At 39.1% G+C, this 24,046-nt stretch overlaps 1 protein-coding gene across 2 annotated transcripts in view; it reads right to left on the bottom strand.

Moving 5' to 3' along the window:
• The window catches only part of TRIO (trio Rho guanine nucleotide exchange factor), a 279,954-nt gene that overhangs the window by 77,744 nt on the left and 178,164 nt on the right, over positions 1-24,046 (bottom strand). For both annotated transcript variants that reach the window (XM_087721977.1, XM_087721979.1), the window contains exons 26-34: positions 22,278-22,347; positions 20,949-21,038; positions 18,110-18,202; positions 15,906-16,017; positions 12,288-12,478; positions 11,338-11,439; positions 9,619-9,761; positions 8,282-8,381; positions 2,145-2,388 (exon numbers count right to left, since the gene is read on the bottom strand). In XM_087721977.1, the coding sequence (XP_087578103.1) occupies positions 2,145-2,388; positions 8,282-8,381; positions 9,619-9,761; positions 11,338-11,439; positions 12,288-12,478; positions 15,906-16,017; positions 18,110-18,202; positions 20,949-21,038; positions 22,278-22,347 (1,145 nt within the window). The remainder of the gene's footprint in view (positions 1-2,144; positions 2,389-8,281; positions 8,382-9,618; positions 9,762-11,337; positions 11,440-12,287; positions 12,479-15,905; positions 16,018-18,109; positions 18,203-20,948; positions 21,039-22,277; positions 22,348-24,046) is intronic.

The following is a 24,046-nucleotide window of genomic DNA, read 5'->3' as shown; positions in this document are numbered from 1 at the left end:
GAAATATTAAATCAACCCTTCCTAGTTAGATGGTAGGGCTTAAAATTTCTTCCTCTCTGAAGAATTCCTTCCTTCTGAAGAAAAGAATATTATTTTCGGTTTAAATCTGCCTTCCAGGAGAAGCAGTGGCTTTTTAAAATCAGCTTTATATTACGAAGACAAGGAGGAAGATAAGGAAAAAACTATAGGTTGGAAACAGAGCCAAGATTGCAGCATTAGAAGCACAAACCAGGTATGTATAAATATCATTTTTGATGGTTCTATACAATTTCCTTAGGCAGCAAAATATTCTCAAGTACAGAAAGCTATAAATCCCGACTTAACTTAAAAGGCTAGCATTATCGGTGGTGGCCACTGAAATTGTCTACTCAAGACACTTTGGTAAGTATAAAGAATCTGGGGGAAAATCTGTCTTGTGTATGCAGCTAGCTTTTACAGGAAAGCAGAAATGCACGTAATTCTTGCCACTTTTCCAGTGATAGGGAAAACTGTGGGAACAGGGCCCTCCCATTTTTCTGTAGCTGTTTGCGGACAATAAGATTGGTCTACCATATATGGCACAATAAGAAACATTTAGTTTTTCTTTTGGCAATTAAAAAGGGGATCTAGGGGGAGGGGGGAGGGGGAAAATATAATATGTGTTAAATTTTAAAGCATGATTGCACTTGTATACTGTGGTTTTTTAATGTTAGTGTCAAAACAGAACAAACTGAATATATTGGAAGGTAATAGAAGTATACCGAAGGGAGGAGCTGAGTGAAAGAAGAAGGAGAGTAGAGAGGGTGAGAGAGAGGAGGAGGAGAAGGAAGGGAGGGAATGGATTAAGAGAGGGAGTGATAGGGTTAGGGTTAGATAGAGGGGGAGGGGAAGTAGGGGTAGAGGGGTATGAGAGAAAAAAGAATGAAAGTTGGAGGGGGATGAAAGAGGGTGTATGGTGGGCTAAGGCGGTATATTGGGTTTGTATTGTAGGGGGCATTTTCTATGAAAGTGAGGGCTGTGTTTATTACCCAATGTTATATGCCTCGGTTGCACAGTAAACATGTGATTGTATAGATTGAAATGGAAATAAAAAAGACTTGTGAGATTGTCGATCAAAAAGAAAAAAGAAAAAAATAAAACAATTAAAAGGGGGAAAGTGCAGGAGGCCAATATCATTAAGATGTAAATCTGTTGACTTCCCGATCATATCAATAACTAATAACACCTTGGCAATAATGATTTTATAGATACTGGGTTTCATTGTTGTAAGCCCCCAGAGACGTGTTTAAGGTGGACATACAAATCTGCTAAAAAAAATAACGTGACCTGACAAATGCGCGCCGACAAATGCACGCCGACAAAACCGCAGTTAGGGTTAGGGTTACAATGTTGTTTTCGTGTCCCACTATGTTGTTTGTTCATGGCGCACTTTTGTGGGCGTGGTTCTGTCAGCGCGGTTCTGTCGGCGCGCATTTGTCGGGCGTGCATTTGTCGGTGAACCAAAAATAATGTTGCACTTTATAGAAGCATTTTTAGCATTTTTTAGCATTTTATTAAGATTTATAGGCCGCCCTTTTCCCTGAGGGGACTCAGGGCGGCTTACAATCACAGGGGAGGGGGTGCAGTATCAAAAGACAAAACAAAATGTGAACAAAAGAAAAATAATAAAACACAACTTTCATTCAACAATCAACACTCGGGCGGGTAAATTGGGAACCTATCCCCAGGCCTGTTGGGAGAGCCAGGTCTTGAGGGCTGCGCGGAAGGTCTGGATGGTGGTGAGGGTACGGATCTCGACGGGGAGATCGTTCCACAGGGTCGGAGCTGCAACAGAAAAGGCTCTCCTCCGTGTAGTCGCCAGTCGACATTGACTGGCGGATGGGATTCGGAGGAGGCCCAGTCTGTGCGATCTAATCGGTCGAAGGGAGGTAATCGGCAGAAGGCGGTCTCTCAAGTACCCAGATCCACTACCACTGTGGCCACTGTGAAACAAGCAACAATCCAATCCAACATTCATAGTTTGTAAAAAAACGGTTTACATTCTATGTAAACTAAATAGTCCTAAATTGCACTACACTCATCTTTTATAATATCCATCACAGCACTGTTAAACCAAAGTACAGGGAAAGGAAAAAGCAGACAACTGGAAAAGTTAATTCACTTACCTTTGTGGTTAAAGATGCCTTCCATCTCCATACTACTCCTAGAATGCGCAATGCAGAGAGAACCACAGGGAACGAGTCCTTCCGCAGCTGGGGATCGGTCAGTAGTCCGTACCAGACACCAGTCAGGTTTATCATGAGGTCTCTCCAGCACTTCTACTGTCTGACCACGACGGATTGTGAGTTCATTGCTGTTGCATGCTGTAAAGTCATGGATGACCACTGTCAGCTCACAACCACCAGATAACTAGAAGGAGGAAGCAAAACAGAAACCTCAGTGTTCTGTGTTGAAGAATTCATTCATTCCTACCCATCTGGATAGTTTTTTGACCATCTGAAGTGGTTCCATAACAAATTGAACAGCTAGTGACATTAACATAATTCTCACTTTGCATTATATGTGATAGTCCTTACATAATTCTTCTTCTTCAGTTCTTCTGGATATATATATGTCCGCCTTCTCAGCGAGAACGTGTATAATGAATTTAATAAGAAAATATTGAAAAGCTGAATTTATTTTTAAATAATTTACATGAAGTTTTACTATTTTTTTTATATTATATATTACGTTATATGCAAAAATGTCCAGTGATTTTATAACAATTGAAATAGATTCACCTAGAACATTCATGGCGTCGCACGACAAAAGCGCGTCGACAACAGCGCATCGACAGAAGGGCGATTTAAGTTAAGGTAAGGGATAGGGTTAGGGTTAGGTTTAGGGTTAGCATTACGTTTAGGGTTAGGTTACTGGATGGAGTAAACCCAGTCTGGCTGCTGTCTCCACGACCACAGGCGAATACAATAATCAGAATTTAATTTCACTTCTGAATAATGCACTATGTGGTTCTGGAGAAGGGATGTATTACTCTTGGCGATTTGCATTACAAAAGAGGACGCAACCAGTCCATTTTTTTGAATATTACTTTTTGGTAGGTCTCTGGTCATCTAGGGCTAAGGTGTATCTTTCCAGTTCATCGGACAATCCTTACAAATAAATAAAATAAAAATAAACGTACAGACTAATTTTCCACTTCCTTTCTACATAATGTATTATAACTTCAGTTAGTCTAGCTGGAATGTTCCCAAAACTTTCCCATGACCACAGTCTGCAAAAGCTTGGCTTTCTGATCTTAAGTTTTGAAAGTGGGAAGGGGGAGAGGGTAAAGAGAAAAGACGATGTATGTTTCTCATAAGGAAGCAAAATAAATCAGCTTCTATCCGTCAAGAGACAGGCAGGAATTGTTCCCAAACAATCTCTCAGGATAACTTCCAGTCAAGTTAAGAGGTGTGCATTTTCAGAAACATGTTCCCTTCTTCCCCCTTAAGCGTATGAGGGGCACCCTTTTTCATCCACACCCATTCTGTTTTGCTTATATTAGCACTCCATCCCCTCAAAATCATGTCAAAAGATAATTTATTTGGGGGTGGAAAGGGCAGGCCGGCAAAAAAAGCCCTTGGGGCTTTTAAAAATGATTTATTTTTATATTACTTCCCTTCGATTGGAGTCAGAAACAATTGAAAACAGCTGTATTCCTGAAGCGGTCTGAGAAAGGGGCTTTTAAAAAAAAAATTAAAGTCTGATCACAAAACTACAAGGCAATAAGTAGATCTTCTAAGGAAAGAATGCTGCAAATAGAAAATTTGTGTTTGAAAAGAAAGGAAGGGAAGAAGGAAGGAAAGGAGGGGAGGAAGGAAGTAGAGAATGGAGGGACGAAGGAAAGGAGCGGAGGGTAGAAGAGAGAGGAAGAGAAGGAGAGAAAGTAGGAGAGGAAGAAGAAGTGTGGAGGAGACTTAAGGGAAGAAGAAAGAGGTAAGGGAAGGTGGGTAGAAGGGAGAGAAAAAGAAGAAGAGGAGGGAGGAAGAGAAAGAAAGAGGAGAGAAGGTAGGAAGGAGAAGAAAAAGGGTAGGAGTAGGGAAGAGGTAAGGGAAGGAAGAAGGGGACGGAGACGAGGAAGGAAGTAGAGAAGGAAGGGAGGGAGAAAAGAAAAGAAAGAGAAAACGAGGTGGTGTCTTAGCAGGTGAGAAGGATGGTAAACAAAGCATTTTAAACTATACCTTATAACCTTCCAAATGGAATAATAATAATATACAAATGGCAAAGAAAAAGAATAATTATGAGAAAATTTGCGTTTGAATCACCCTGAATAGATAATATAAAATTGGCCTTGTTAAGTGTAGATGCAAATTGAAATAGCAAAAAATATCCACGTTAGAAGATTGGCTTTTTAATAATAAATAGTGAGGTTATAAGTAGAAGCCAAGAAGGGAGAAACTTAGGAAAGAAGATTAAATAAAGGAGTGACTGGCTAATGGGAGAAGAACTGTAATTGAATTTGGAAGTTCTTTTCTTGGTTTGCGTCCACCTAATCGTAAAATCTCTCAGTAAAATAATTTCAAACTGCCAAACTGGGAAGATCTCATTTGAGAAATGCTCCAAACGAATTTTCGAATCCTCCAGACCTCAAGAAAGCTATAAATTTCAATCAGAAGACAGCACGTACTTTAAATTCTGCATATGGTATTGGTCTCTATGTGGGAAACCGATATTCCATTTTCATCCCTATTATTCAAACATCATGATACTCCATGGGATCCTCGCCATGATGAAATACAGTTAAGTGCTATCCATTTGTACACAGTTGGCATTTTCCTCAAATATGTGACGTTTTCTCAGGAGGAGTTTTTAGGTATTACAAATAAGAAGTATTCAACCCTTCCCCTCCTCCATCAACTTTACTCCAGCAATTTCTTTTTTTCTTCAGTCATTCACACTTTTACTACAAATTTATGCAGTGAAGTCTTTCTTAATACAACTGCAGTCATCTTGGTTTCCATAAGCCGGGAAGCATTATTATCTTTATTATATTAGTATCTGCGAGACCGTCTTCTGCCACATACCTCCCAACGGCCAATAAGATTAGATTAGATAAGTTTATTTATAGGCCGCCCTTTTCCCTGAGGGGACTCAGGGCGGCTTACAACTTATGGGGAAGGGGAATACACACAATGACGTATAAGGACAATACATAATTAAAAATAGAAACAACATTCATCATTCGGGTGGGGGCGGATTATAATCTTTAACCCCAGGCCTGACGGGATAGCCAGATCTTAAGAGCTGTGCGGAAGGTCTGGAGGGTGGTGAGGGTACGAATCTCCACGGGGAGATCGTTCCAAAGGGTCGGAGCTACTACTGAAAAGGCTCTCCTCCGCGTAGTTGCCAGTCGACACTGACTGGCGGATGGAACTCGGAGGAGGCCTAATCTGTGAGATCTAATAGGTCGCGAGGAGGTAATCACACAGGGTGGGACTTCTCCAGGTGCCGTCGACCAGACAATGTTGTCTGGCGGCTCCTCACGGGAGGGCCTTCTCCGTAGCTACTCCGACCCTATGGAACGATCTACCCCCAGAGATCCGGACCCTTCCCACTCTCTCGGCCTTCCGAAAGGCTACTAAAGCCTGGCTATTCTGGCAGGCCTGGGGCTGTTGACCTCATAAACGAGGTCCAGCCCCGCCCAGATTGAGTGCATGAAGTGTTTTTTAATCTGCTTTTCTTCTCTATTTTTTAATTTTTATCCTTTTAGAGATGTATTTCTATAAGCCGCCCGGAGTCCTTCGGGATTGGGCAGCATATAAATTCATTAAATTTGAATTTATTATTAGAAACCTGGATCACACGGAAGACAACACAAGTGCAGTTGTATCTTGGAAGGCTTCCCTGATGCTGCCAACTACACTCAGGATGAACATCTGCAGGGGAAAACGAGGTTAGTAAACATCACAAAGCATTAAGATTGTGCAGGCTGATCAAGCTGTTAGTGGTTGCATTCATAATGCTTCGAAAGGACCTGTGTGTCTGATGCGTATAAAAAAGACATTTGTAAGGAAACGTTCCAAAGATGAATAGCAAAGAAAGGCTAATGTGGCCTTATGGACTTCTCCAAACTTTCATTCAAAGTGCAGAAGGTTTAGGTTTAAGTTTCATTTTATTTATATGCCCCACTATTCCCAGCGGGACTCAGGGCGGCGCACAAACCCAAGGAGGGAAAGGGAAACACAAAAACTACAAATACAAGCATTTAAAAATAACCAACAGCCACACCATTCGAGAGGGGAAGGGAACTCATCAACCCCAGGCCTGCCGACACAGCCAGGTTTTAACGGCTTTTCGGAAGGCCTGGAGAGAGGTGAGGGTCCGAATCTCTGCGGGGAGCTCGTTCCAAAGGGCCGGAGCTGTCACAGAGAAGGCCCTCCCCCGGGTCGTAGCCAGATGGCATTGGCTGGTAGACGGAACCCGGAGGAGGCCAGCCCTGTGTGATCTAATGGGTCTTTGGGAGGTAATTGGCAGCAGGTGGTCTCTCAAGTACCCAGGTCCAATACCATGAAGGGCTTTTTAAGTGAAGCCATGACTCTTCCCTCTAAACGTTTCGTTCCAAGGTTATTAAGGCAGAGAAGAGAAATAAAGGCTAAATGCACTTCCTCAATTTAGAAATGCTTCCAGCTGCTACAACAACAACAAACAAACAAACAAATAGATTCTTAATAACTTCTTTACTCCTTTAAAATATCTAAACAAGCTAAGAAACTTCACTCAGGTTTTGTATGACTTTAAAAAAAACATTTGAAAATCCAATTTCTAAGCAACATAAGGAAAATTTAAGCAAAATGAGGGAACAGAAAAGTATTTCTGGAAACCATACACATTTATTTAAGTAATAGAATTACCAATTAATGAACAAGAATCATGATCTCACATTATTAGATAAATCACAACTTCTTTCACATTAATGAAGAGGGGCTGACAATTGGCTTTTATCTAGAAGCATAAACTGAGGCTTGGTATCTATATTGCCAGAGACAGAAGCTTTTTCAATATAAGAGATTTAACTCATTTTTCTCTTAGCTAGATAATTTAAAAAAAACACCAAAGAAGCCCCCAATTAAGGAGTGGCCTTAATTTGATCTTCCTTTTTATTTACATAAAATTCGTAATAGAATTAGAACTAGAACTATCTGCACAGAAATAAAGAATATGGAAGTTTTAAATCTTGGCATGTCTTATTAAGGGTATAAATCTGTCTCTGGCCATTTAGTTTTAATAGAAATGTTAAAAGCATAAATTAATCAACCAAGCCAAAATACCAGAAGCCATGATGTGGTTTATTGTTCATTATGACAGAAGAAATTTAAAGTTTTGCTAATTGTACATGCACTTAGGGACTCTTAAACAGCATCTTCTAAGATCAAAAAACTAGGTAGAGCAAGAAATGTCTCACTTCATGGAAGTTTTTTGAAGGGTAACATTAGGCCAAAGGGGTGGAGTCAGATGCATCTTCAATAATTTGCTTTTCAAATGAGAAGGCTGACTAAAGGAAAAAGCTTCTATCAGAGCTGGGGCATGTTCTGCTCCTTTTCTTGCCCCTATCCTATCTCCCATAATCACATCGTGACCCGTCAAAAGCGCGAACGTCAAAAGCGCGCCGCTAAAACCGCGATGTCAAAAGCACGCCGACAACAGCGCGCCGACAGAAGCGCGATTTAAGGTAAGGTAAGGTTTAGGGTTAGGTTTAGGGTTAGGTTTAGGGTTATGTTACAGCGTGCTTCTGTCGGCGGGCTTCAGCGCTCATTCGTCGGCGTGGTTTTGTAGGCGCGCTTTTGTCACCGCGGTTTAGTCAGGCGCGCTTTTGTCGTTCGCGCATTTGTGGTGGAACCTAATCACATATAAACACACACACACACCTCTCAACTGATGGAGAAACAACTACCTCCTTTCTCTGTAATTGTACAAACGCCTATGTTCTCTTTAGGCACATAAATATGTTTTTCATCTATGTGAATGGTGTTGCAGAAACTGAAAGGATCTAATTTTCATAGCTGAAACTAAAGGAACACGGGAATTAATAGCTTAGCGCTATTGACCATCTGGAAGACATATACAACCAGCTCTGAATTTACTGGAGATCCGAGGATATAAAAATGAAGATAAAATCCAATTCTTAAAATAAGCTCCAGGTTTCTAATTCCTACGTTCTGGAGACTTGTTCCTGCGCAGTGGGAGAAAAATGTATGTGCATGGTTTCATTGTAAGTTGTGCTAAATAACACAGGAAACAATCAAATTCATTATCTTTGGTTTACCTTATCACTATCCAACGTATTTTGGGAGGTTCGTGATGCGATTGAAATAGTGTCAGGTTGACTGCTTCCCTCTCCTTGACTATCCAGGTCGTCTCCATCCCTGTAAGCATAAAATGTTGTAATGTCTCTTGCAGAAATTTCTTAACTCAATTTCTTAATAATGATCATCTTACATACTGAATTAGCTTGGTATTTCAATTCAGAACAGAATAGCACGGAATGTATTAAGGAACTGTTCATCAGTTCCTTAACAAATACTATTACAGCTAAATATAACAAGCACTAAATGTGTGCAGTACTAACTGATCAGTCACCTTATGTTCTATGAATCTGTCCAATTCCTTGTTGAAATCTCCCCGAATTAATGTATCATGTAATTGCAAATCCTAGTTTATCTCTTATCTTTTATCTGTTTTGAATCTCATACCAGGATATGCTACTGGGTTCTAATATTTTGAGACAGTGTAAAAAACATAATTCCAGCTACCTTTCCTTCACTATAGTATTACACATTGAATTTATATCTACCGGTATTTCATAATCAACACTTTATTATATATGTAATTAAATATCAGGACAATACAGACATTTTTATTAAGTGTCTTTCTTCCTTCCAGACCTTTTTCCTAAGAGGTTCAAAATGCTATAATTCTTGCAGTCACATTACTTCATTTGGTTCATTCCTACTACCATTTAACTTTTTTTTTTGAAATTTTGTTCATTATGTAGTAAACTTTCTAAACAGAGTGATTTATCATTCAAATTTGATTATGCCTTTATTTAAGGTTCTAATCTACCTATATGTTTTTTTAATATATTGCAACTTAGCATCATCATCCAGAATGCTTTTTTTTAGAGCACAGGATATATTTCCCCAAAAAATAGTTTAGCCACTCTGTTAAGATGGATCTCATAAAAGACGAGAACCATTTCCTGCAATAGAGCCAGTGGTGGGATTCAGCCAGTTCGCACCTATCGGGGAGAACCGGTTGTTAACTTTCTAAGCAGTTCGGAGAACTGGTTGTTAGAAGAAATCTCCTTTTGTTTTTTTCCACGTTACAGAGCTAATCCTGTAAGGAAGGGAGGAAGGAAACATTCTGGTGCTGTTTCTAGCCTAATCTTTATTGCCCTGCTTACAGAAACTGCCTCTCCGGTTAACCCTTATGACATAGTAACAGCAAAGGCGAAGCGCCCATTGATGTGAGTGATGTTGAGTTGGCCACGCCCATCCAGTCACATGACCACCGAGCCACGCCTACCCAGCTGGTCATTAGGGCAAAGAACCGGTTGTTAAACTATTTGAATCCCACCACTGAATAGAGCGGACGTCTACTAACCTTCTTCCCTTTTGTTTCGTGGTTGACGCAGTTTTAGGAATGTGAATAGGCTCTTTTAAGGCCCCTTTGAGATGAATTGTTCTTTCCTGTATTACTTCTCTGATATGTTTGATCCAGTCTTGTTTGTTCTCAATACTGGAAGCCTTAAAGATAAAGAATATCTCGTTTTAGTATATCGTTAAAAAAATTTTTTTTTCAAAAGTCATGCTCATAACGTAACAGATTGTTTTAAACAAGAATTAAACAAAGCAGTGGTAGAAAATTTTTTTGCTCTTTGCTTCTGAAAAATGAATACCCATTTTGCTATTATTTATTGTTTTTAAGATAAGACGTGCTTCCTGCATTTTACATCCCTGATCTGTGTACAATCTCCAGGGATCATGACAGCAAATCAGGAACATATGGTATAATATAAGACTTCTTAGAAGCATCAGAAAATACTGTTCAAAATTTACATGCAGATACTTCCAGTTTCTTGGTATATTTACTTCCACAAAGTTTGTGTGAGTTCCTTAGGATGACACACTATTCAAAAGAAGTGTCATGTCTTGTTTGAAACTTTGGTCTTCAAGATATGAATGTTGCTTTGAGTATTGGGTATTTATGAGTTGCATATCTGTTTTAAAGTGGCATTCTATTATAGGTGGTCTTTGACTTATGGCCACAATTAAGCCCAAAATTTCTGTTGCTAAGCAAGTCAGTTGTTAAGTGAGTTTTGTGTTATTTTATGACCTTTTTTGCTGTAACTGTTAAGTGATTCACTGCAGTTAAGTTAGTATCCTGGTTGTTAAGTAAATATGGCTCCGTTATTGACTTTGCTTGTCAGAAGATCGCAAAAAGTGATCACATGATCCAGGGACACCGCAACAGTCCTACATACACGGTTGCTTCCAAGCATCCGAATTTTGATCACAATGGAGATGTTGCAATGGTCAGATGCAGGGGTGGGTTCCTGCCAGTTCTAACCTCTTCTATAGAAAAGGTTCCACAAATCTACAGTGCCGTTTAGAACCGGTTCCAGCTCCCTCTCCCCCGTCCGTCCGCACATCACCAAGATGAAGAGCGAGAGGAGGAATTCTGGGAGTTGAAGTCCACAAGTCTTAAAGCTGTCAAGTTTGAACACTCCTGGGTTTTTTTTCCCTAAAGGGTTAGGGGTGCAAGGGTCTTGTAACTTGACAGCTTTAAGACTTGCGTGCTTCAAATGACAGAATTTCTGAACCAACATTTTGGTTGCCAAGCAAGAGCGTTGTTAAGTGAGTTTCACCACATTTTACAAGTTGGCCATGCCCACCCAGTCACATGACTGTCAAGCCACTCCCACTCGGTCACACGGCTGGCAAGCCACTCCCACAAAGCAGGCCACACCTACAGAAGAGGTCCTAAAAAGATTTGAAACCCACCACTGGTCAGACGGCATTTTTTTTAGTGCCACTGTAACTTCGAATGGTCACTTAATGAATATTTGTAAGTCAAGGACTACCTATAAACCAAAAGACACTTAACATCAGGCATGGGATCCCTCAGCATTCAGGCTATAAGTAGCTTCCAGCATTCTGAGATTGTATCAATACAATTCAGTTTTAAAAAGGACAGTTTTCAGTGGAAGTTTCTTTATTTCTTCAAAATAGCCTCCAAATTATGAAAAAAACTAATAATGCCATGTCAAAATGTTGAACTGCTTGAGAGATTGCCCACTCTGTTTAGAAGTATACCAAATACCTTTAGCACAATTTTATTGTCTGAAGTAGGAGTTCTTCCAACCCACAGTGCAAATTTACAGGGATCTCCTTCTACATGCTCTGTGACACCCAGCTCAGAAGTCTGAAAATTAAAGGAAGGAGGATTAATTTTTGGTATGGGAAAAGTTTTGCAACACGAAAACCCGTTTTTAAATGGGTTTTAAGAATCGGTTACCTCTTAATCACCAAAAACGTTTCAACAAAAGTTAAAGTACATAATGAGCAGTTGTGTGGTAATAAGCAGTTATTATTTCCTGGCTAGCTTACATGATTCAAAAGAATAACTTCGTCCGTACTTCAAATCCGGTCTTGGGACCAACAAAACATATTTCACTGTATTAATCAAAAGCTTTCATGGAAATGACTGGCAGTATGTGCGCTTCAAATATTCTTTTTACTGCAGATCTGATTCATGATTAAAGAACAATGCTACAATATGTATCTCTCTGCTTAAGAGAACATTTTTAAAAATATTTCAGAATCTATTCCTCGGTGTCCAAAAGAGCTATCAGTTTCTTTTGCAGTTATGTTAAAAAGTGTTATATTCAATAATATGCTTGTGACTTAACAAACTGGACATCTTTTAAGAGAGGTTCCACCAGAAAACAAGCCACACCTACAGAAGAGGTTTTTGAAACCAACCACACACACACACACACACACAGAAAGAGAAAGAAAGAAAGGAAGAAAGAAAAAAAGAAAAAAGAAAGAAAAAGTGAGAGAGATGAAAGAAAAAAAGGAAAAAGGGACAGAGAGACAAAAGGAAGGAAAGAGAGAGAGAGAGAGAGAAAGAAAGAAAGAAAACACATGGCCGGCAAGCCACTCCCAGCAGGTCACATGGCTGGCAAGCCACTCCCACAAAGGAGGCCACACCCACAGAGTAGGTTCGAAAATTTTTTGAAACCCACCGCTGGTGCAATAGTAACTTACAAACAACTTGCTCTTGTAAATGTATTTGCTTCTTCCGCTAGAGTCTTTCACTTCTTTACTAAAGACAAGTGACATCTCAAAAAGAAAGAGATGTCTTTCGCGCCCTTTCCGGATGAGAGTTTTTGGATCCCACACTTGGAAGGATTCCTGAAGTATAAGTTCTCCCTGAGATTCAATGTTCTCGTCAAAACCTAGGAAGCAAGTTGGAAGAATTCAAGGGAAGAAGAAAAGGAGAGAGAGAGAGAGAGAAAGAGACATGGGTGTGTGATAAAACTTAATTCATTTTCTTATAATAGTTTTTTTTAAATCACTATTCCAGGAAAGACCTTAGAAATGTAGAAGTTGTCTTGGAAGTTGTTCTGTAGTGTATAAGGTTTACATCATCAATAATTCCTTGAGAGATTGGCTGTTCATGAAAGGGAACTATATGTATGTATGTATATATGTATGTATGTATGTATGTATGTATGTTTTTGTTTTTCGTTTTCACTTTATTTGTATGCTGCCCTTTTCCCTGGGGGGACTCAGGGCGGCTCACAGTTCAAAAGGGGGGGGGGGAAGGACAAACAATTTACAACATAAAGGCACTACATCATTTAAGAACTCAACAGTCATACAATTCGAGTAGGGGTTAGAGTCTTTAACCCCAGGCCAGCTGGGACAGCCAGATTTTAAGGGCGGCGCGGAAGGTCTGGAGGGTGGTGAGGGTCCGGATCTCCACGGGATGTATGTATGTATGTATGTATGTATGTATGTATGTATGTATGTATGTATGTATATGTATATGTATATGTATATTAGATTTCTTTTACAAAAGACTAAGAAGTCTGCCTAGTATGTAATATAGCCCAGGTTCAAATCCCAGTAAGGGTATGGCTAGCTGATGAGAGCTAAATAGCTTGAAATAGATCTATACTAGTCTCCCTTTATTTATTTATCAGCACAAATACAACACAAATGTAACAAAAAGGCAACAGTAAAAATATTGGGTTTCTGCCTGGATGGTCTCTTGTGACGAGCCGAAGGATAGAGAATGGAAGTAGTGATCTTCCTCCCATATTTGGGCATACCGGGGGTTGTAAAAGAAATCTAATAGATACCTTTCACCCTGGCTTCGCTGATAACGGATAAGAGCCTGTGGCCTAATGGCTAAGAAGTCTGCCTAGTATGTTATATAGCCCAGGTTCGAATCCCAGTAAGGGTATATATATATATATATAAAACCCTTGGCCCATGGATCAGCTGATCCAGAGAAAGCCGGAAGTTCTATCTCTGTTTCTGGCATACTCTTGCCAGCCCTAGCATCACTGGGACTGCCGCGCTTTTTGCGGCCACCATTAAGAGAAGGGATGCGGTAACTAGGGCTTGCGGTAGCGGCCTCTGGGAGGCCGTTCTGCGTCGATCGCAGGTGCATGTGGGGCACGTTCCCTCTTCCCCTCCAGGAAATGGTGGGGACCAGCTGCACATGTGTTTAAATATTTTAGGTCTTATTTTCGGGCATGTATTCAAAAGCCCGATTGGGCTTATTATCCAGGGAGGTCTTATTTTCAGAGAAACAGGTATTTTCTAGACGATATCTTAAAAAGAATTAATACTTTATATTTTTTTAGATCTGTCCAAACAGAAAGGCTATTAACATTGTTCCCTTTACTACATTTTAGAATGAATTGGTTTCCTATCAAAAATGTTTTCAAGCAATCAAAAATTACTTTGTTTCAACTTTTTATGTGTACAGTATATTGTTCAAAACTGTTAATCTCATGCTCTTAAAACGGGAAACATGGCATTATGTCTGAAACAGCCCTAATGACATTTCTTTACTGTACAGTAGTCACTTGAAAATTGTAGGCTGTATTCATCAAAGCTGCCAATCATTATAAAGACCTTTGGAAATCTCCATTAATAAATGACATCCTTAACATTATGAGAGCACTGGTTTATTAAAGCCACATAACAAAAAAAATTATTTAAAATAAGGAAGCACCCAGTAAAAAAAATCTGCATTAAACTAAATATGCTAGCGAGATATCAAAACACTAAAACATAATACTGACAAAAAGTATTTTAGATTTATATCATGATTAGCTATGCTTCCCCAAGCAGAAAATATATGTATTCAGAATTAACAAATACTTTTTTTAATGATCAACATAATCAGTCAAATTTTAAAAAAATCAGTCAACTAAAAAACAACAGATGGATTATGAGATTTAGAGATTAGTTTTTAAAATGGAATGCTTCGATTTATCACATCAACCAGTCTGCTACACACATGTTCAGCATCATTTGTTTGAAATAATGACTGTGAAAGAGAAGTATTAGAATATTTCATGTAGTCTACGCACATATTTCTTGACTATTAATCTGAATGCCACGCTTATTCCAACAATTCTGCTTAACGTACCTGTGGTAGCAATGTGACAAACTTTTATTCATATTTGGAGATGCCAACAGCAACATGCTCAAAAGAAGTGAAACGCCATGGCAAATATTAAAATTATATCGCCTGAGTATATACTAAGAATCTATTGAGACGATGTTATAGCAGTATGGCAGTCCTCAACTTATGACCGCAATTGAACCCAAAATTTATGTTGCTAACTGAGACATTTGTTAAGTGAATCACTACAGTTGTTAAATTAGCAACATGGTTATTAAGTGAATCTGGCTTCCCAATTGAGTTTGCTTGTCAGAAGGTCACAAAAGGTGATCCCATTACCCTGGGGACACTGCAACCGTCATAAATATGAGTCAGTTACCAAGCCTCTGAATTTTGATTATATGACCACTGGGATGCTGAAATTGTCCTAACTGAAAAATGGTCAGCTCATTTTTTCAGTGCTGTTGTAACTTTGAACAATCACTAAACAAAACATTGCAAGTTGAGGATTACCTGTACCCTTTCTGTTAAAAAATATTTTAAATTTTCTTAAATGTATTATGCTGTCTATTCATTTATATGTGACAGCATAATATCACATTTCATTGCCTAATCAGCTTTCCAAGAGGCAATTAAATATTGAATTAAAGGCTTTTAAAAACATTGCAAACATGTAATGATCTTTCAACAGGCAATGAAATGACAAAAACATCTAGACTTTAATCGAGATTAAAATAGCTAATCTTTTACCGTTGTTTTTTTTGTGAGAAATGCATAAATTTTCAGACCTACGTATTTTCTGCTCTGCCTGAACAGGATTCTTCATATTTCATTTAGACACAATTTGGTGGTAGTTCTAAAATAGGGTTGTCCAAATTCAGGTGACTTTAGAGGAGATTTGCTGCTAATAACTTTACCCCAGAAATAATTACAAGAGGTTGACTAGCTGCATTCTTCTCCATTAATCAAAACAGAATGGTAAAAAACAATAGCCGTGACTAAAAGATACAACACATTTGGTTTCAAATATTTGTAAACACAACATGATTATAAGCAAATAACCTGCAATTTTTTTTATATAGAACAATCATAATTTTAAGATTACAAAGAAAAAAAAACCTTCAGAAAATTCATCAGAAAATTAAGAAATGATATTATATCAACCTACTTCAAACAAGCTTTTAATAATTTCTTAGAAGTAACAGAATACACGGAAAATAAATAACCATCAATCTTACCTTCCAGCATACTGAGATGCATGGCATCGTTGGCTCGCTTTGGTACACTAAGCATAACTTCCAAGCCATCTTTAATCTCACCTTTACCCTCTTCACAACAGGTGAGTAGCTCCTGTAAAGGTATCACATTACTATTCAGTCATTTATTTCCATTAAATCTTATCTACCCAGAATATGTCATTTGCAGCCTTTTAATAAGATGCCAATATTCTAACCTGGGATGTTTAGGATACAGGTGTTTGTTTCCAACTACAATGATACACCAGAAGAGTAAGGTGGGCATCGTGACCACATGGCACAAGTTCTGCTCTTTGATACTTGCACTGTGACATCACACAAAGGAACATGAGGGATGGGGGTTTATGTCATAGTGAACACTTAGCTTTCTGATCTATCTTGCATCTGTCTATATTTCAGAGAAATTAAGAGGGAGGCTTGAAGTCATTAGCCAAACCACAACTTAGTCCTCTGAAGTCTTCAGAGGGCCCTCATAAAATGGATGCTAACCAAGAAAGTGAACACCCATTTGCCAGGAACAAAACTGGCAATATTGTACCAATCTTCTTTAGCTTAATGATGCCATTCCCCCCCATGATCGTATCTATAGATGGGCTGCTTCTGAAAGCTGATGTGACTGGGGGAGAGAATATTACGATTAAGTTTCTAACTGTTGCTCAGGATGTGATTGAGAAACGACCGAAAGCTCAAATTGGATGGTTTGAAACAGCGGTTTACTCATAATCTTGGGGGGGGGGGGGGGGGCAAAACAGTTCCAAATGCAGTGTTTTGTAGTAGTTGACTCTCAAGGAAGTAAAGGCATCAATAATGGTCACCAGAGTTTCTTACTTCCAAAAAGGCTGTAACTGGCATCAGTTGGAGAAGGGCAAAGGCTGCTCATACAGACGTTATGCATAAGGGAGAAACCCTATACCAGTGTTTCTCAACCTTGGCAACTTGAAGATGACTGGACTTCAACTCCCAGAATTCCCCAGCCAGCAAACGCTGGCTGGGGAATTCTGGGAGTTGAAGTCCAGTCATCTTCAAGTTGCCAAGGTTGAGAAACACTGCCCTATACAACCCTATTGAAAGCCAGCATAGGGGCTACTGTAGTATATAAACAATTCTGGACACGTAGCAATTCCATCGTTGAAATTCAATTCGTTTCATCCCATCCAGGGCCTTACCGCCACCAAACACTGCATAAAGAATATCCACTGCATCTATCATCAACAGAGCGACGGATAACTCACTCCAAACTGATCAAATGACCTCACTCAAATGAAAACCTCAGCTAAAAGGATCTGATACTCTGCTTCATCATTTGAAGCTTCTCGCCCTCAATTTTAGAATCCTAAATGATGTAGAATCGGGCAGCTATTTCAATGACTGCTTTATTGCCACCTGATTCTGCCTAACCACCAAAGTAATTGGGACCATCTCCGAATTCTGGCACCATCAGCTGCTGTAGTATATAGGGGAGGATAGGATTTTTCCCTACCACGAGACTCATGTTATCCTATTCTAGCTAACCATCTATTGCCATCTGATTCTCCTCTTAAGTGTAAACTCCAGTCAAGTTTAAAAAGAATTGAATTGAATTTATTGCATTTATATGCCGCCCTTTTCCCCCGAAAGGGGACTCAGGGCGGCTCACAATCCAAGTCAGGGAAGGGGGTACAGATAAGGGATAAAAAGACGAACAGAACAAAGACTTCTGACAAGATCAAGTGATAGCAGCATTAAACAAAAAAGTAATCCTTATTCCTGTAGTCAGGTTGCAAATAGGACACGACCCGATTGGGCACCTGCCTGTCTTAAAGGAATTATTTGCAGATAATTATTGGGGGGGGGGGGGAATGAAAGATAGCCTCAATTTCGGGTGATATCGGGTGATATCTAATGAGCTTGATTCCATTTGTGATTTCTAAACCAACCATTTGGAAGAATCTGGTAAGATTACTTTATTCTTTACTTTATAGACCTGGTAGTATATTTCTCCTGGAATTTCCACCAAAACCATTCCCTCTTCCCCCCACGGTGAAAGTTGCTTTAAGGTATTTTTTATACCAAACTAGGCCAGCATAATATATGTTGGGTCACGTATAAAAAGTTCTTTTGTTTAGCTGTAGCCCAAAAGAACTGTATTTTTCAAAAAGCATATTTTCAGTGTAAAAAAGGTATCCAGCTACACAGACGACACTCACCTTTAGAAGGAGTTGGTATTTTGTTATCCGTTGAACTGGTTTGATAAGGTAAGATGAGATTGAGTTGGCTAAGCCATGCCGCTGTTGTATTTCCTGCAGTACGGGTTAAATAGTTGAGAGGCAAGTATAAATTAACTTAGACAATTTGCAGATATTTTTTTCATTATAAAAACTCAGAGGCCTGAGAAATTCCAGATAGCCTATGCTTAAGATTAGGAACAATCTAAACTGCTCAAAGTTAGTGTAACAGGAAGAAGCTGAGTTCAATGCAGAGATGTTATTAATTTCCTTTTTTTAAAATTTCCTTTGTCTTAATATATTTTAGACTGTGTTTGTTAAAAATCTATACCGTGTACGGGCTCTGGGAAGTCGGGGGTGGGGAGGGAGGTGGGGTGTTAGGGGGGAGGGGGGGAGGGGGGATATATAGTATGTGTTAGATTTTAAAGTAACGTGACTGCACTTGTATACTGTTGTCCTTTAATTCCACTGTAAAAATAGGATAAGCTGAATATATTAATAGATAGTAGAAATACACCGAAGGGAGGAGTAGAGGGATAGAAGAAAGAGGGGTAGAGAGGGTGGGAGAGAGGACGGGAGGGAGGGTGAGAAGGAAGGGAGGGAGTGTACCGGGAGAGGGGAGTGGTAGAGGGGGAGGGGAAGTAGGGTAGAGGGGAATGATGGAGGGAAGATGGAAAGTTGGAGGGGGGGGGGCGAAAGAAAGGGTGTATGGAGGGTTGAAGAAGTACATTGGGTCTTTATTTTGGGAGGTTTTGTTGACAAGAGGAATGGCTGTGTTTATTGTTTAATGTTATATGACCCCGGTTATGCACAGTATATATGTGACTGTACGAAAATGAAAATGAAAATAAAAAACACATTTACGGGGGGAAAAAAAGAACAAAACTCAGAGGAAGTCCTAAATCAGGGCCATCATGTTCCTCATCAATTAGGGTATGTGTATTTATGCTTGACCTATATATTAAAAACTGTGAAAGCCATTTCACCACTAGCCATGCCAGCCAGGCCTCTAGGAAATTCTAGCTCAGCAACATATTAACGCAACATAACTCATCAACATCACTGCTAAAGCCTATTCAAGCTATATCACTTTTATTATCTTTTGTTAAATAATTATGGCCAGTGTACTTGCTCCAATTTCTATCAGTGTGAAGAATCCTGCTTTAGATTCTAACAGTTTGAATATGCTTTTCTTTTTGATTTTGGTATTATATAGCATTTTGATGTAAACTGCTCGGAGAGAAAAATCCCTTCCCCATCTTTAGTACTTTAAAGGAACATTTCTGAAGTGCAATGATGATAGCAAAAATCCATGTTTAGTTGTTTTTAATAGTTGTTTATATTAGTTTTTAACTGTTTTGTTGTGTGCTGCCTGCAGTCCTATTTCTGAGAGGGTGGCTATATGAATTTGCTAAATAAATAGATAAATATGTGTAAACAGTGCTTCTTCTGGCAAAGTGAAACCAGACTAATTTACTGAGAAGGAGCAAATATATCATTTTGCAGTTGTTGAATACTGTGATATATCAAAATATTTTGATTGTTCAGACTTCATTCTGAATTCCAGAAATACATTTTAGGATATTGTCAGAGAAATATTTATTCAGAGGGATTCTGGATGTGTCTTTAATAGAGATAGGTATAAAATTGGGTGGATTAGCACGGGACTAAGAAAGATCTATGCCAATATAAGCTTATTGATTGAAAGATAATTTCTTTCTTAAAACAGGCCTTCCAAATCCAATAAAAGGAAATTACAGTTATAACCTTCTCCCCACTCCATTCCTATTTAAAGATTTACAAAACATAATGTATTACATTATTGGTTTCATTCTGTGTCAGTAACTGACAGTTGGCAATCTTACCTTACATCTTTCATTGTATCTTTTCTTTTTTGGGGGAAAAAAAATTCCTGGAAGCAGGCGTTCAGAACGGAATTCTTCCTGGGGCAGTGACGTGCGGTGAGGTTTATGGCTGGTGAGGCAGCCCTCTCCCCCAACATCCCATTGTCTAAAGCGCTTTCTTTTGCCCGCCTGTCAGAGCTCAGGCGGGTGAAAGAAAGAAAGTGCTTTAGACAGTGGGGTGTTGGGGGAGAGGAGAGAATGCTCCTCTCCCCCGACACCCCACTATCTAAGGCGCTTTCTTTCTTTCGCCCGCCTGAGCTCTGACACGCGGGCGAAAGAAAGCAGCAGCCCGCCAGCTCGCCCGCCTGAGCTCAGGTGGGTGAAAGAAAGAAAGCGCTTTAGACAGTGGGATGTCACGGGAGAGGAGAGAATATTCCTCTCCCCCGACACCCCATTGTCTAAGGCGCTTTCTTTCTTTCGCCCGCCTGAGCACTGACAGGCGGGCGAAAGAAAGCAGCAGTCCGCCAGCTCGCCCGCCTGAGCTGGCGGGCTGCCCTTTTCTTTTGCCCACCTCTGTGTCCGCGGCTACCTATCTTTTAATAGGAACAGTCAAATGATAGAACATACACAAATGTTCTTCACATTTGTGACAGTCAAACTGACCCGAGGTAATTGGAATAAAAATCAGGTCATTCTGATGTCATCATCATAACACACATGTTCCAGTTTTAGCATAGTGAGTGTTAACAACGACAATGAAACTAAATCCTCCAAGAGAAAGCTTTGATCACTGTAATGAAAAGATTATTCTTCGAACAGGGTCCATGTCAAACTTTCATCCATATTCTTTCAAAGCTAATGCTGAATTCTCACTATGTGCATTTGCATATATGTCCACGCCAATGTGTGTGCTATGCCCATAAATATACTTTCGGAGCTCAAGCAGTATAAATGCAGCACTATAATCCTGTACTTACATCAAAATATGCGCCCGCATGCTCTAAAATTAGCTGAGTTGAGTCTGGTTTATTTTTGCAGTAAGTCACATACATTTGGAACTTGTCTGCCTGCAAAGGGGAAAAAAAAAAGATTGAAATGATTTGTAAAAAGCTCCACCTGGTGGAAACTTGGCTATTTGAGAATTATTTGAGTTTAAATCTGTTGGATAAAGAATCTGGCATGCAAGAAGAGTAACTATTACAAAAGGGGAAAAAAAATGGTACATATTAGTTAGGTTATACACTGATTCATCGGGCCTCCCGAAATGCATGTGTTCAGATACTGTATATCCTGAATCGTAAGAGATTTCTAAGAAATATCTCGCCTATTAAACCTCTTTTGCAACAATAAATTTTAAAGATTAGTCATGAGATGCTTTAAATGCATGTTAATATGACATCCCGCAGCTTGAAGTACAGCTGCTTAATAGAATTATATGAAACTGACAGGATGCCTATTCACATCCCATAACTCAAAAGATACTTTTCTATATTCACCAGTTAGAGCGGGGGTCTCTTTCCTGAGCTGAAGAGCCCTATTGCACAGGGAGTCCTGGACTTATAACAGTTCAGTTAGTGACCATTCACAGTTACAACAGCAGTGAAAAAACTGATTTACGACTGTTTATCACACTTATGACCATTGCAACACCCCCATGGTCATGTGATCAAATTTCAGATGCTTGGCAACTCAAATTTATGATTGTTGCAGTGTCCCGAGGTCATTTGATAACCTTTTGTGACCTTCTGACAAGCAAAATAGAGAGCCGAGTGGCGCAGTGGTTAGGGTGCAGTACTGCAGGTCACTTCAGCTGACTGCTATCTGCAGTTCAGCGGTTCTAATCTCACTGGCTCAAGGTTGACTCAGCCTTCCATCCTTCCGAGGTGGGTGAAATGAGGACCCGGATTGTTGGGGGCGATATGCTGACTCTGTAAACCGCTTAGAGACGGATGAAAGCCCTATGAAGCGGTATATAAGTCTAACTGCTATTGCTATTGCTATAAAATCAACGGGGAAGTCAGATTCACCTAACAGCCTTATTACTAACGTAAAAATTGTACGATTCACTTAACAACTATGGCAAGAAAAATTGTAAAATGGGGCAAAATTCACTTAACAATTCACTGTTTCATTTAGCAACAGAAATTTTGGCCTCCATTGTGGTTTCAAGATGAGAACTATCTGTATTTACATTCTATAAATCTCTTCTATTAGGCCATAGTTTTATTTTTCAAGTGTGGATGATCACAACTCAAAATACAATTGATCATTTAGCAAAGGTAACAAAGCAATGACCAACATCTTACCCAGGTAACAAAGCAATGACCAACATCTTCGGGTAGCTGCTCATATTTCTCCAGCTCTTTTAGGAATATACTGTTTAAAGAAATGATTGAATAAAACCATTAACATGTTCCTCTTTCCTTTCTACGTTCTAATTATACTATCCGTAGTGGCTATAACATATTGTTATATACAATACTTGTGCAGAATAATCCAGTCAATCTAGCCTTAGAACCAGGGGTGGGTTTCTCACCGCGTTCCAACCGGTTCGGTTGGAATGGGGCTGGCGGCGTCCTTGTGCATGCGCACGGTGCACGCATGCGTACTAGCGTCTGCGCGACGCTCCAGCTGCTCCTGGACGATCGCGCAGGCGCTGTATGCATCCTGCACATGCGTGGAAGTGCAGAACTCGTCAAAACCGGGTAAGGACCGTGGGCGGGCGGGCGGCCCCTTCACCGTTCCCGGAAGTTACTTACTTCCGGGTTCGGTGACCAACTGGTTCACAGGGACCGCCGCGAACCGGTTGAAACCCACCCCTGCTTAGAACTAAACTACACTTTATAGTTCCAGGAAACATTGATCTAGGTATAGCTACAGCTATGCTATGTCAGGTTATTGGTACATTCTAATCATGCCAGACTTACAAAATGTGGTGCCTTTTAGCTGTGATGAGTTAGAACTGGCTCATAGTCCCCTATGCATTCAAACAAAACATACACATTGAAATAACTAATAGGAAAATTAGCACTTATTTACTGACTTCATTGCAAGTTAAATGATCTAAAATTGACCATACAAACAAATAAACAAACCTATTACAGGAAGAGAATGCTTGTATTTCCAAGCTTTATAAAATCAATCTATACTATAAGTTCATGAACAATTAGCAAGTTATTTTATTATTATAACAATTTTATTAAAGATTACAATTTACAATAAAAAATAAAATAAGGAAAAATAAGAGGCAGAAAAGAAAAAAGCAGAAAAATTAGAAAAGAAAAAAATAAGAATATAGTAAAGACATATATAAAGAAGTAACTTCCTCATTTATCACGATAAGTATAACCAATTTTAGTAATTTATCACTTCTCCTAAAATACAAGAAATGATCTCTTGTTCTCATATTTTATTTATCTACAAACAACATAAAGTCTTGTCATTTTACTCCCAGTGTCAGCAAAAACCCATTAAGGATTTCTAGAGATAACAATATATCTGCTTTAATCTTGATCAAATAAGCCAACTTTATATTAACTCCTTTTATTTCAAACAATCTTAATTCTAGATCTTGCAAATAATGTCCCAGAACTTGATTTAGTTTTACTTTTTATTTGTCCCTTCTCACAAAATTCTTCAAGGTTTTAACAAGCCTCTTGTAAATCCCACATAGGAAAATGTTATTTGTATATCCCTTTTAATTATTAAGAGATCAGTTTCTTTTGCATCTCCAGTGTAGTATCTTTTTCCATGTCATTTTAAAATCCACTTTCAAATCTCAATCATGTCAGGTACAACTTGTTATTTTTCTATAATATTTTTAAACATAGTCTACTATAGAGGTAGATCTTCTCAAAATTAATTTCTGGGTCCCTTGTTTAAAAATAATTTTTAATACAACTAATGTCAAAATATTTTATTTCATTCTATGTTTGTAAGCTGAATTTGACTGCTCTTCTCCTTTGAATGTAATCTTTAGTTCCTTTAAGTTCCCTCTAATATTTGATTTAATTTTTTTTAGCAGAATTCAAAACAAAAGCATTTCCCCATGGGAAGGATTCTACATAATTAATTC

Source organism: Thamnophis sirtalis, unplaced genomic scaffold (assembly GCF_051295495.1).
Source record: "Thamnophis sirtalis isolate CommonGarterSnake01/CBP01778 unplaced genomic scaffold, rThaSir2_p1.2 scaffold_8, whole genome shotgun sequence".
In the NCBI taxonomy this organism is placed as follows: domain Eukaryota; kingdom Metazoa; phylum Chordata; class Lepidosauria; order Squamata; family Natricidae; genus Thamnophis; species Thamnophis sirtalis.
This window is presented reverse-complemented; position numbering and strand designations above follow the sequence as displayed.